At 57.1% G+C, this 13,598-nt stretch overlaps 1 protein-coding gene across 2 annotated transcripts in view; it reads right to left on the bottom strand.

The window, feature by feature from the left end:
* Positions 1 to 1,217, bottom strand: part of CREB3L3 (cAMP responsive element binding protein 3 like 3) — a 9,139-nt gene extending 7,922 nt beyond the window's left edge. For both annotated transcript variants that reach the window (XM_029917381.1, XM_029917382.1), the window contains exons 1-2: positions 1,120 to 1,217; positions 528 to 656 (exon numbers count right to left, since the gene is read on the bottom strand). In XM_029917381.1, the coding sequence (XP_029773241.1) occupies positions 528 to 656; positions 1,120 to 1,146 (156 nt within the window). In that variant the 5' untranslated portion in view covers positions 1,147 to 1,217. The remainder of the gene's footprint in view (positions 1 to 527; positions 657 to 1,119) is intronic.
* Positions 1,218 to 13,598: the final 12,381 nt, after the last annotated feature.

Raw genomic sequence — 13,598 nt, 5'->3', positions numbered from 1 at the left:
CTCTGTGCTGACAGCTCGGAGCCTGGAGCTGCTTCAGAGTCTGTGTCTCCCTCTCTCTGCCTCGCCCCTGCTCGCACGCTCTCTCTCTCTCTCTCTCTCTCTCTCTCTCTCTCTCTCTCTCTCTCTCTCTCTCTCAAAAATAAATAAACAGTAATAAATAAATAAATGACCCCCCTTCTGCTTCGCTCCTGACTCCGGGCCAGCTGCTGTTCCTCTCTGGGCCTCGCTTGCTCTTTCTGCCAGACGGAGGAGCCAATGTTCCTTCCTCTGGGCTTGTTGGAGCCTCAACGCAATCGTGTAGCTCGGTTACCACCCGCACTGCTGTGTGACCCTGGACACGTTTCTGCCCGTCTCTGGGCCTCAGCTTTCCCAGCTCTAAGAAGCAGCTGACGCCGTCCACCCCTTCGGGCAGCTGAGAGGCTGGACACAGGGACGCGCTTGCTGGGAGGGAGCGCCGGGAGCCCTGGACGTTTCACAGAGCTGAGTGAGGCCCCGTGTGTCCTCCCCTGGTCCCCCCGCGTCCTCACCTGCTCCCCGCCGCGGTCCCAGTCCTGCCCGAGCTCCACGTGCCTCAGGATGCCGTCCTGCTGATCGAACAGGAGGTCCAGGAGCTCCAGGCTGCCGAGGGGTCCCACGGGGCCGGGGGAGGAAGCCATCTGGGGCAAGGAGGGGGCAGGCGTGAGGGTCACACAACCCCTGTCCTGTCTGCACCCCCCACACACCCCCCCCCGAGCCTCCAGCCCACCCCCCCGCTCGGCCCCCAGGCCGGCCACCACTGCCCCGGGACCTTCCTCCTCCAGATGGGCTGTGGGGCCCCAGCGGCTCACCCAGGGCATGGGAGCCGCTTTCTTTGAAAGTGCTAGAAGCGGCATGAGTGGGTGAGCAGCCCGGCCAACCCCCCTGTGGGGCTGATGGACTGATCCGTCTCCCCCTGCCCATCCCGACTCCCCCCTCCTGGAGGAGCACCCCGGGATGGACGCAGGATTTCAGCCCAGACATGCTCTCTCCAAGCCTCGGTCTTCCCATCTGTACTATGGAAGGCTCCCTCTGCCTCTGGGAGTCTGGGGAGGGTTTCCTGGCCGGGCCTCCCTCTCCTGCGGCCCCGGGGGCACCGCTCACCTTCCCAGCTGCTAAATCCCCATTCATGAGGCCCCCAGATCCGCCTCCAGCCGTGTCCGGAGTCTGCTCAGATCGGAGCTCACCCCACAGCCCGGGCTCCCAGGCTCTGCACTGCTGTCTGTAACCACCCCCAAAAGATGCTGAAATAGTCTTGGGAGTTCCCAGCCCATCCCTGGGTGCCGATTGGGGGCCGGGCAAGATGGACGGGGCGAAGGGCCAGTGGCACCAGGGCAGGCGGGGGAAGGGAGGGAAGACCGTTATCTTGGTGTTTTGTGCCTTTCTAGCCGCCAGTGGGCAAAGGCCAAAGTCTGTGCCTCAGCTGTGCCATGACCTCTCCCCTACTTTCAGGGACTGTTTCTCCTCTGAGTCCCAGGATGTTGGGCCCCAGGAGAGCCCAGGGCCCCCGACCGGTTTCCCGTCCACTCTCAGGACAGAGCAGGCCCAAGAGGACAGGCCTTTGCTGAGGTCGCCCCCTCTGGCAGTAGCTGTCTTCCCCCAGGAGCTGCCAGCCTCCCACCCACCCTCCAAGCCCTCCACATACCAACCTGAGCAGCACCGCGTTCCTTCTAGAATCTTCCAGGGATCATTTATTCACTGAATAGTGATTGAGCCAAACTTGTTCCCACCTCAGGGCCTTTGCACCTGCTGTTCCCGCTGCCAGGAACTGACGCCCCTCCTCTCCCCCTCTGGCTCCGGACTCTTCACATGTCACGAATGTTTGATATTTGTGAACCAGCCCAGATGACTAGAGGCGGTGTGGGCCCCCACACAGGGCCCCCCACAGCTCTTGGTGACGTCACTGTTTTCAGGGAACCCCTCACTGTTTGACCTTTTCTTGTCTGTTTACCTGTTTTCTGTCTTCCCTCAGTTCTCCCCTCCCCTTCCCCACCCCCAGGGCATTATGGGCTAGAATGGAGTTTCCTTTGTTCTCCGCTGTGTCCTCAGCATCTGGGAAAGTGCCGGGTACACAATCAACTCTTACTCACGAGTACCTCCTGTGTGCCCAGCGGTGATTTAGGAGCCAGGGGAAACAGCACTGAAGAAGCCAGAACATAAGTGCATAAACAAATCAGTAAACCCATAAATGGGTAAGTGCTACCAAGAAACTAGCCGTAGTCATGGGTGAAAGGCGGCTGAGGACTGGAAAAGCCTGCTTTCAGGTGACTTTTTAAAAGTGAGCTCTAAACTCAATGTGGGGGCTTTTACACTCAGGACCCCAAGATCAAGAGCCCCATGCTCTACTGACTGAGCCAGCCAGGCACCCTTAAGAAGGTGACATTTAAGTACAGCCCTGAGCGATGGGGAAGAGCCAGGCATGGGGAGACCTGAGGGAAAGGTGTTTCAGGCTGAAGAAGCGGCATGTGCAAATGTCCTGGGGTAGCGCCTGGTCTGGCTCGTTGGGGGACCAGGAAGGAAGCCCATGTGACTGGAGCAGAGTGTGTGAGGGGGAGAGGGGGGAGGGGAGGGCAGGGGAGGGAGGCGGCAGGTCGTGCGGGGGCTGGGGAGTCTGCTCTGCTGAAAGATTTTGTTTATACGAAATGCAGCGGGAAGGTGTTGGCGGCTCAGTGAGCGGAGGCCTAGATCGAGCCTTCCGTATGTCAGGCACGGTGCTCGGCACCAGGCTCACGGTGACTGAAACACCCCCCTCGCCTCCAAGAAGTTCACACCCCAGTGTGTCTGTCTCAATGGACCCATCCTCATTTATTCACGGAACAGAAATTGGTTGAGGGCCTACTATGTGCCGTCCCTGATGCGGTCGCGAAGCTGCTCCCCCAGGGCCCACGGGTCCCCGGCTGGGGCTGCCGGTGGCGGAAGGACTGAGGAGCCCCGGGCATGGAGGGGGCAGCCCCCCCGCCCCAGACAGGGATCCCGTCCCGATGCCAGCAGTGTGGATTCTGTCCCCGAATCACCGTCCCCTCCGGATGCTGCTGCGTCATCTCCCGACGCCTCCCAATCCCTTCCTGTACCCGCCGCGCTGGCTTTCGGAGGGCCTGGCTGGCCCTGGTGAGCCCGCTCCCAGCATCTACCCGGCCTTTGCGGGCGTGGTGCCCTCCGTCCGCGGCAGGCGTGTGGAGGAGGGGCGGTGTGACTCCTGGCTTCTCCCCGTGACCCTCGGGAGCCCCGGGAGCCTCGGTGCTCTTGACCGAGCTCTCTCTCCTCCTCGGACCAGACCCCGTCAGAGGAAGGGGTCCAGCGTCCCTCACTCACCCCTTCCTGCGGATTTAGACCCCCTCGGGCCCCTCCCCAGGATATTTGTATTTAAAAATTCTTCTTGTTCTTTTTTTAAAAAATTTTTTTAATGTTTTATTTATTTTTAATACAGTGAGAGACAGAGCATGAGAGGGGGAGGGGCAGAGAGAGAAGGAGACACAGAACTGGAAGCAGGCTCCAGGCTCTGAGCTAGCTGTCAGCACAGAGCCTGACGCGGGGCTCGAACCCACGAACGTGAGATCTGACCTGAGCCGAAGCCGGAGGCTTAACCGACTGAGCCACCCAGGCGCCCCTCTTCTTGTTCTTATAATTATGGACTTTAGAAGGCATTTATATGCCCCAATGAAGAGCTATCTGAGCACGGAAGATAAGGATAAGCCTTGAAGGGCAGGAGAACTTCTCGATGCCTTTGGCATCATTTTATCTCATTTGCTGGACAGGAGTGCACACTTCAACGCGGCCGGACTGCAGAGTCACCTGCCCGCGGCAGATTCCGCCGACAGGGTCAGCGTGAGGCAGCAGGAAAGAGCCCTCTGCTCCAGGATTAAGGAACGCCAAGTTCACATGCGCGTCTTTACGGCGCTACGTGCGCGGAGCGGACACAGTCACGCAGGCGCGAGTTCTGTTTTCAGTTTTCACTCCGCGGACTCCGAACTATCACCGACGTGTGACAGTGTTCGGGGTCCCCGCTGGGACGCCTGGGACCAGCAGATGGACATCCGGTGTTGGGGGACACACGGAGCCACCAGGCTCTTCCCTCGTGGGTGGAAGTCAACCGCTTCCCACCAGTTTGGGACGTTGGGTGGTGGGACTCCGCAGTTTCACTGCCTGAGGGAAACGCAAACCCGTGTTCACGGGAAGAAACGTCCGTGCACTTGAACTCAGTGTGCGTAGCAACTTTATTCATAATTGTCCTGACCTGGAAACAACTCAAATATCCAACAACAGGGCGTTGGATAAACGAACAGGACACTGCTTAGCCATACAAGGGCGCCCGTTACCAATATGTGCGGCGCGTAGGAATCACATGCACCTTGGGTGCAGACGCACCTGCTCACGAAAGGACACATGCTGTGTGATTCCACCTGTGTGACATCCAGAACACGGGCAGAGGGATCCTCGGGAATAGAAAGGGGTCGGCTGGGGTTAGATGGTGGCGAGCTGAGTGACGGGGCATGCAGGGGCTTTTTGGGCGATAAAAGTATTCTAGGGGAGCCTGGGGGGCTCAGTCGGTTGAGCCTCCGGCTTCGGCTCACGTCAGATCTCACGTTCGTGGGTTCGAGCCCCACGTCGGGCTCTGTGCTGACAGCTAGCTCAGAGCCTGGAGCCTGCTTCCGGTTCTGTCTCCTTCTCTCTCTGACCCTCCCCGTCTCATGCTCTGTCTCTCTCTGTATCAAGAATACATTTTAAAAAATAATAAAAAAATAAAAATTATAAAAAAAGAAACTCATCAAATTGAACATGACTAAGACCTGTGCATTGTTGCTCTAAATTAATTTTCCCTCAGGAAAAAGTGGACAGAAATATAATGAACAAACATTTAGTAAACCCTTAGAAACAACAAAATATCCACCAATAGGGGAGGGGTTAACACAGCCGGATGTATTTGCATACTGGGGGGGGGTAGCTGTGAAAACGGGTGAGGATCATTTGCATGTATGCAAACGCACCAGGTATCAGAGTTAGCATTTAAGAGCTACATTCCCACTGTGGTAAGTTGCTTCACTCCTGTCCCCAAAGCCCAGCACTCCCACAGGGACTAGATGTCTCCCTTGTAACATTCTGTAATGAAGGAAATGCCTCTCTTTCATACTTATTGCTTTATTGTGGTGGGAACATTAAAGTATCAATGACCGCTCGCTGAGCCCTGCCAGGAGGCAGGTCCCCTAGAGCCATATCTTACTCGATCCCTCTTCCTTTCCATCCCTAAAGTGTCCTCAAGTGGTTTCCAAAAGAACAGAGGGAAAATGCACTCAAAGCTCTTTGTGCTAATTCTAACTAAAGTGTCAATAGCTGATATCATCCTTTTCTTGGGAACAGATACATTTTCTAGTAGGGTTTGGAGGAATCGTAGCTCAAATCCAGATGAGCTCTTAGGATTTTGCCCAGGCAAAATCCATCCCCCGCCCCCACTCCAAGATGTAGTTGGGTAGGTATAAATAGTTTATTAAAAGGTGAATAACTGATATCAAACCCATACATTTCTTTTCACGGGAGCATTTATGTTTTCTTATGGAAGTCGAAGGCAATGTTTGATTTGTTAACAAAAAAGTCATTAAAAACTTATTTTAAAAAATTTATTTAGGGGCGCCTGGGTGGCTCAGTCGGTTGGGCCTCCGACTTCAGCTCAGGTCAGATCTCACGGTCGTGGGTTCGAGCCCCGCGTCGGGCTCTGTGCTGACAGCTAGGTCAGAGCCTGGAGCCTGCTTCCAATTCTGTGTCTCCTTCTCTATCTGCCCCTCCCCCTCTCATGCTCTGTCTCTCTCTGTGTCAAAAATAAACATTAAAAAAATTTTTTTTTAAATTTATTTATTTTTGAGAGAGTGAGTAGGGGCAGGGGAGGGGCAGAGAGAGACTATCCCAAGCAGGCTCCATGCTATTACCATGGGCCCCGATGCAGGGCTTGAACTCACGAACCGTGAGATAAGGACCTGAGCTGACATGAAAGGCGGACACTTAACCGACGGAACCCCCAGGCGCCCCAACAAAAATGCCTTTGGATCTTTTTCTGCCTCAACATGGGTCCAGGTCCCTCACTAGCCAGAGAGAGGAAGGGTGTGAGGGGAACAGCGAGAAAGTCTCCAGCTAGAACCATCTGCCAAACTCCGACACGTCCTGTGTCCACATGGAGTTTCCTCAGCGCCTGGCACACGGAGCTCCCTAATCGATACTCTAGAAAGAACAACAAAAGACACATAAGTATAATCACAGAGTTGAACACACGGTGGACAATCGACAGCCGTGGGCCAATTCTGGCCCCTGTTGGGTTTTGTAAATAAAGCTTTATTGGCACACAGCCATGCCCTTTGGTTTACTTACTGCTAATGGCGGCTTTCATGTTACAGTGTCAGAGTTGCGGAACTGCAGCAGAGACCCTGCAGCCTGCAACGCTGGAAGTATTTACTATCCAGCCCTTTACAGCAGAAGTGCTCTGTGATTCACAGGTTCGGGGCCTGAGGCCGGCTTTGCCCAACGCAGGGATCATGTCACACGATCCTGGAGCTCCCAAAGCACACGGCGTGGCTGACAGACTGGCTCTGAAATTGTATTTCATTGTTATTAATTTACATTGAAAAACCTGTACTCAGTTCTGTTCATGGACAGCTGTTAGTACCGACTTTTAGAAAACTTTCTGATGTTTATTTTTAATTAAAAATGTTTTTAATGTTTATTTATTCTTTTTTAAAATATTTTAATGTTTTTTATTTATTTTTGAGACAAGAGAGAGACAGCGTGAGCAGAGGAGGGACAGAGAGAGAGGGAGACACAGAATCTGAAGCAGCTCCAGGCTCTGAGCTGTCAGCACAGAGCCTGACACGGGGCTCGAACCCACGAACCGTGAGATCATGACCTGAGCTGAAGCCGGACATATAACCAATGGAGCCCCCAGGCGCCCCTGACCCATGAGGGCTCCCTGAGGTGGCGCTGGGTTCGAGGAGTGTGACTCGCACCCTTGTTATGTGTGATGAGTCTGCCTCCCCCCCTCCCCACGCCTCAGTCTCCTTGTCTGGGAAGGGGTAGAAGCCCTGTGTCATCAGATGTGGGCGGGGCTGAGGAGCTACAGCATGGGCGGGGCGAGAAGGCCCCCGGAGCCGGGTCCCCAGCTCTGTGCTCCGGTGTCGGCCTCCGACACGCCCAGCTGGCGCCCCGGTAAGGCCTCCGTCCTGTGCGCCCCTGGGACACGCGGGCCGACGCCTGCCTGGCGCTTCCTGACCACCTTAGCCCTTTGGCCTCAACACCGACCTGCTGGGGACACAGGCCCCAGTTTGCACACGCGGACGAGGACGGAAGGGCTAATGAGGGGTATGACTCACGGTGCCACTCCATGAGTCAGCGCAGGGACGGCAACGCCCGCGCCCACCGGGTGGCCTCCTGTTCCTATGACTTCTCACCGGAGGGCTCTCCCTACACTCGCCTCTAAGGTCAGTTTTGGGAAGAAGAGGCGGGGGTTCGGGGACCAGCAAGTTCAGGACCAACTCGCTGCCTGCCATTTGCTCTGCCACTGTCCCCTGTCCCCTGTCCCCTCCCTCCAGGACCCTCCCTTGGTGTCCCGCCAGGCTGGGCAGTGAGTAAAACCCTCGTGATGTGGGTGTGGCGGCCGGGCGGGAGGCCGGTGGGACTCTGACCCACCTCTGGGGCAGTGCCCACTGATTAGCACCTAACCCTCGGGCTGCCTCCTGCATCACGTGCCGGAGCGTGTCCGGGAGGTTCCAGGCCCTTGGGGGGGGGGGTGCCCACAGGTGACTGAAGCGGTCTCCGAGCACCACAAGGCAGGAGAACTTGGCATGGGGGGGGCTCCCCCGGGGGCCCCTAAAGGATGAGGAGCACTGTGCCCGAGAGTGTGTCCACTCGTTCATTTATTCCTGTGGTCACTACTTATTGAGCACCTACTACGCGCGGGGCGGCAGGGACCTGGCAGGCAGCAGCCCAGACAGACCCTCCCCAGAGTGGGGGGTGCGGAGGCCACATGAAATCATCTGCACATAAGCAAGTGGATCAATTAGATGAGGAGACTGCGCCCAGAAAAACAGAGCAGGACAGAGTGGGGGGAGACAGGAGGGGGGGTGAGGTGCGGTGAGCAAGGGGGAGGTGAGGGCAGGGGTGCTGAGGGTCAGGTGTGACAGATAGCCGGTCGTGGAGGGCTCTAGAACTTTCCGTGAGGGTTTTGGGGGGACGTGCGTGGGACACGGCCGGAGGCCAAGTGTGTCAGAGCGCTGCTGTCCAAGCCCGGGTTGGGGGCTCGTTTTTAGGGGCCGCGGGCAGGTGGTCCCCCAGCTTGGGGGGGGTGGGCGGCCCCTGGGGCGGTGCCCCGAGCCGCAAGCAGGGCGGCCCCCTCCTCCACCGGTCCCCACCCCTCCTCCATGTCTGGCCACCTCAAACTTGTGATTGCTTTATGGGTGGCGGGTCCAAGGGTCACGGCACGGGCTCTCACAGGAAAGGCGGCCTCCCGGGGCTGCGGATGTGGTCATGGAGCTTCCTTGTCCGTGCTGCGGGGGCGGGGAGGGGGACGTGCAGGGGGCGGCTGGGGGGGTGTCTCCACCGACGGTGTTCTGGAAAGCGGCTCACGGTGTGGAGGTGCAGAGGCATTTCTACGTCTCCAGACCCCGAATTTGTCCTGACCCTTCATCCTTCGCCTTCTGATTTAGCTTTCCAGGCTGCCGTGCGGAGATCCCCCCGGGCGGGGGGCAGATGACAGAACTCAGTGTGAGAGCAAGGCATGGGCGGGGCGGGCTCCTTCTGGGCCTCCCCTGGCCGCGCAGACCTGTCTTCTCCTCCTGTCCCTGGGACACCTGTCATCCGGATCAGGACGCCACCCCCGCGACCCCGTCTTGGTCACCTCCCTAAGGACCCCGTCTGCAAATCCAGACACACTCAAGGTCCTGGAGGTTACGGTTCCAACTTAGGAAGGGGGGCACGCCCTTCAGCCCACGACCCCCTCTCAAAGCCACGGTCACCTGCCTCGGGGGCCATCGTGACTGCCCCAGGTGCTCTGGCAGAGCCGGTTGGGGTGCAGGGGGCTGGGGTCGCCTGTCCACACCAGGAAACAGACTCTTGTCTGTGTTGGCCCCTGATGCCCCCCACATCAGGGCGCCTCCAAACACATCTGCCAAATGAGCCCCGCAGATGGGGGTGCTCGTGGGTTGTGGCTGTTCCCGGCCAACTTGGGACATCAGCCTCGTCCCTCAGCAGTGCATAACTCACTGTCCCATTTTGTGCACGGTGGCTCTCCGGACCCCAAGCCACATGACCTCACTCCTGCCCCCCCCCCCGCCCACTTGGCTGTGACACCACAGGGCTTCTCCCTCGGAGACTCTGTCTCCCCGTCTGGAAAATGGGTCCCCGACTGACCCAGAAGGTTACATGGAGCTCCTGCAAAGCTGAACGTGGGCGTTAATGTTTAATCCCAGGGACAATCTGATCAGGATTGGCATTCGATCCGAGGGACGGGCCAGGAGTTCAGGGCACAGGGAGAAGCCCACCGATGGGGCCCAGCTGCACCCACACGTGAGCGAGAAGGCTCAGAGGGCCCTGCATCCCGGCTCTGGGACGTGCTGTGAGTTTCGTCCCAGAAGTCCCTCCCGGCAGCAGGCAGACCCCCCCCCCCACCCCAGAATCTCCAACTTCAAGTCTCCAGGTTGGACGACACTAGGAAGGTCGCCCAGCCTGCACCCCACATGGCCGGGCTGAATGACATTTATATTTATGTTGCATTTATTTCTACAGTTTCTATCGGGGCATCTGAGATCAGTCTCCATTTACCATCGTGTCCCTAACTGTCTTCCTAAAATCAATTTAATGAAGAAAAAAAAAAACCCCAAGGTTCACAATGATGTTGAAGGTTGCAGGAAGCCTTTTTCCTTTGGTACATTTTTTTTTTAAGTGTTACATGTTTATTCTGAGGGAGACACAGAATCCCAAGCAGGCTCCGTGCGGGCAGCGTGGAGCCGATGTGGGGCGTGACCTCATGAAGCATGAGATCGTGACCTGAGCCCAAACCGAGAGCCAGACATTTAACCGACTGAGCCCCCCAGGGGCTCCTGCCCACGGTCATTTTGAGAATTAGTTCCTTAACTGCTCCAGATCTGTGGAGTCCTCTTTGGGCTCCCTTGTGGTGGTGCACATTCTTTTGTATAAACAGTAGATTCAAAAGTAACAATGATAGCCCAGTGACACTAAACACAAAGTAGATTTTGCCCCACTTCACTTCCTTGATTGTATCTGAACGCTTAGAGGTTCTAATCGTGTCTAAAATTTTTACCTGCGCCGACCTGCAGTGCGTGCTGTCTCTGTTTAGTTAGCTCAAATTTTAATTCAAACAGAGAATATTTTTACTGAATTTAACAATATCTTTTTTAAAAAATATTTTATTTATTTAGGGGTGCCTGGGTGGTTCAGTTGGTTAAGCGTCCGACTTCAGCTCAGGTCATGATCTCACAGTTCATGGGTTCGAGTCCCGTGTCCGGCTCTGTGCTGACAGCTCAGAGCCTGGAGCTGCTTCCGATTCTGTGTCTCCCCCTCTCTCTGCCCCTCCCCCAGTCATACTCTGTGTGTCTTTCTCTCAAAAATGAATAAATGTTAAAAAAATAAACACATAAATGTGGTACATAGACCATTGCATTTAAGTACTTAGTCCCTGGCACCCAGTCAGTGTTCAACAAATATTCGTTACCATTGTTAGCGCATCGACAAACCACGCCCCCACAGGCTGCCTTTGTCTCTGAGGGCTCAGAGACCATGTTTGCACTTTTATTATTATTAAAAAAAATAATCTCCCCTCCCAACGTGGGGCTCAAACTCACGGCTGTGAGATCAGGCGTCCCATGCTCTCTGGGCCGAGCCAGCCAGGAGCCCCCAGGTTTTGCATTTTTAGATGGTTAAAAAATATGGCAAAAAAAAAAAAAGTATTCCGTGTCATAGGAAAATTACGTGAAATTCGAATTTCAGCCTCCAAACTCTCAATGTCGCTGGCACAGAGCCTCGTGCCTTTGGGGAGGGCAGTGAGCTGCGGGGTGGGAGCTGGAGGGGCCGAGCTGGGCTTCGGCAGGGAGGCCGTGCATTCGAACTTTTGACGATGTGGGCCTTTAAGAAAAAGTTTGCCCGGGGGCCTGGGTGGCTCAGCCCATTCGGCTCAGGTCATGATCTCACGGTTTGTGGGTTCGAGCCCCGTGTCAGGCTCTGTGCTGAGTGCATGGAGGCTGCTTAGGATTCTCTCTCTCTCTCTCTCTCTCTCTCTCTCTCTCTCTCCCTCTGCCTCTCTCTCTCTGTAAATAAAAAATAAAGAAGGAAGGGAGGGAGGGAGGGAGGGAAAGAAACGAGTTGGCCGACTCCTGCCATCATTTGCCAACCCCTCTCCCCCGCGCACCTCTGGAAGCACAGAAAAAGCTCTCCAGGTTCAAAGACACTGCCCCCCGCCCAACCAGCCGCCCAGCCTCCGCGGCGGACCCTCTCCTCCCACGCAGGCCCGGCCCGAGGCTGGGGGCCCGGACGGCCGCTTCCCCGGCCCTGGCGCCCCCTAGTGGATCTTAGGAGCAAGTGCTTCCCAGCCTCCCGCCCGGACGCAGCGTCTCCTGGGGCGGTGCGGGATTCTCTTCGGGCCCGTCCGTGCCCGGATTCGGCCCCAGCCCGGGGACCGGCTCCAGCGGCCCCCTCCTGGGCCCGTGCGCCTCCTCTCCCGCCAGGCATTGCATCCCACCCAGCTGGAGTCAAGGAAGCGAACACACCCGGGCAGCCCTCCTTCCCCTCCCCTGCAGACTCGGGATCTGTGCTTTTCATCCTGGAACTTGTATGCCGGCCCTTCTTCGTTCCCCAGAGGGTTTCCACCCGCGTCCTTGCGCCTGACACCTGCAGGGCCTGGCTGGTGCGTCCCCGTGACGAGCCGGGAGGGCGCGGGAGTGGGACACAGGCTCGGGCTCAGACACGGCGTGGGCCCAGCAGGAGGCTGGGGGCGGGGGGTGCCGGAGCCGCTTGCCCCGCTGCGCACCGTGGACGGTGCAACTCCGTCCAGCTCCGAGCTCAGCGACGCCACGTGCGCCGCTGCGCGGGGACTTACCCCGAAGGAGCTGCCACCTGCCACCCGCCAGCACAGCCCCCTGCTGCGGCTAGCAGCCTGCCCGCCAGACCCCGGCCCGGGTCCGAACCGCGCCAGCTTCCCCCCCTCCCCTCGCTCCCCCAGGCCTCGGGAGGGTCTCCCTTTCTGGAAGAGTGTGGCCGCCTGCGACAGAGAGCCGAGGTCCAGGCTCAGTGCTGGCATGACAGCCCGCCCCCCCCCCCGCCTCCGCCCCCTTGTCTACAAAATAGAAACGGCAGCCCTGTGGGCTCAGGGGGTTGAGCACCCAATTTTGGCTCAGGTTATGATCCCAGGTTTGTGACCTCAGGTTATGATCAGGTTATGATCCCAGGGTCGTCGGATCGAGCCCCAATTGGGCTCCGCACTGAGCACGGAGCCTGCTTCATATTCCCTCTCTCCCTCTCCCTCTGCCGCTCCCCTGCTCGCTCACACTCTCTCTCTAAAAACAAAACAAAACAGAAGCCACATTCCCCGTGTGGTGTGCGTGGGGATGGCTGGCCGTTGTGTTTGGGGCATGAGCGGAGTGTCTACACTGCAGGTCGCAGAAAGGACGGGTCCCCAGGGAGTGGGGTGTTGGTACAGCTGCTCTGGGGACTCCCTGCCAGGTGAGTCCCCTCCCTTCCCACAGAGCCCTCAATTCACTCATTCATCCTTTCATTCCCATCAACACCTCCCACCTCTCACAAGCCTGTATCCCTTGTTAGTAGGATGCATGGGCCTTTCTCCCTACAAAACAAGCGTGATCATTTGTAAACCCAGTGGCCCCTGTCCAAGATATCAGATGTCACGTGTTGGATTCCAAATAGACTGTCTCAGGGGCTCCTGGGGGGCTCAGGTTATGGTCTCACGGTTCATGGGTTCGAGCCCTGCTTCAGGCTCTGTGCTGACAGCTCGGAGCCTGGAGCCTGCTTCGGATTCTGTGTCTCGCTGTCTCTCTGTCCCTCCCCCGCTTATGCTGTCTCTATCTTTCATAAATAAGTAAACTTAAAAAATTTAAAGATAAATAAAAATAAACTGTCTCGGTTTCTCCTGCAAGTGCCATGTCCGTCCATCGTTTCCGGAAGTCTGACCTTGTTTTCTGACGATGTTTGGAAAATGGCTTGTGAATCCAACTGGCATTTCAGTGCTCCTGCGTGGGGACTCACAAGAATCTCAAATGCAACCCGGCCGCCTGGGCTCCTGCTCTTCCCCCAAACCTGCCCCTCCTCCTCCCATTCCTGACACACTAAACGGAGGCCCCATCCTGCCAGGCGCTCAGGTCAAAACATGGGCTTATCCCTGACTCTTCTGTTTCTCTTCCACCCCACAGCCATCCGTGAGGCACCTCGCTGACCCCCCTTCTGTCTGCTCCAGCCACGTAGGCCTCCTCCCTGCTCTGCCAACACACCGCACTCAGTCCTGCCCCAGGCCCTTTGCACAGACTGTTTCCTCTGCCTCAAAATCCTTCTCCACATATGCATGGACACACCCCCGCCCTTTG

Source organism: Suricata suricatta, chromosome 12, assembly GCF_006229205.1.
Source record: "Suricata suricatta isolate VVHF042 chromosome 12, meerkat_22Aug2017_6uvM2_HiC, whole genome shotgun sequence".
NCBI lineage: Eukaryota > Metazoa > Chordata > Mammalia > Carnivora > Herpestidae > Suricata > Suricata suricatta.
Note: the sequence above shows the minus strand (reverse complement) of the source record. Positions and strands in the feature narration are given on the sequence as shown.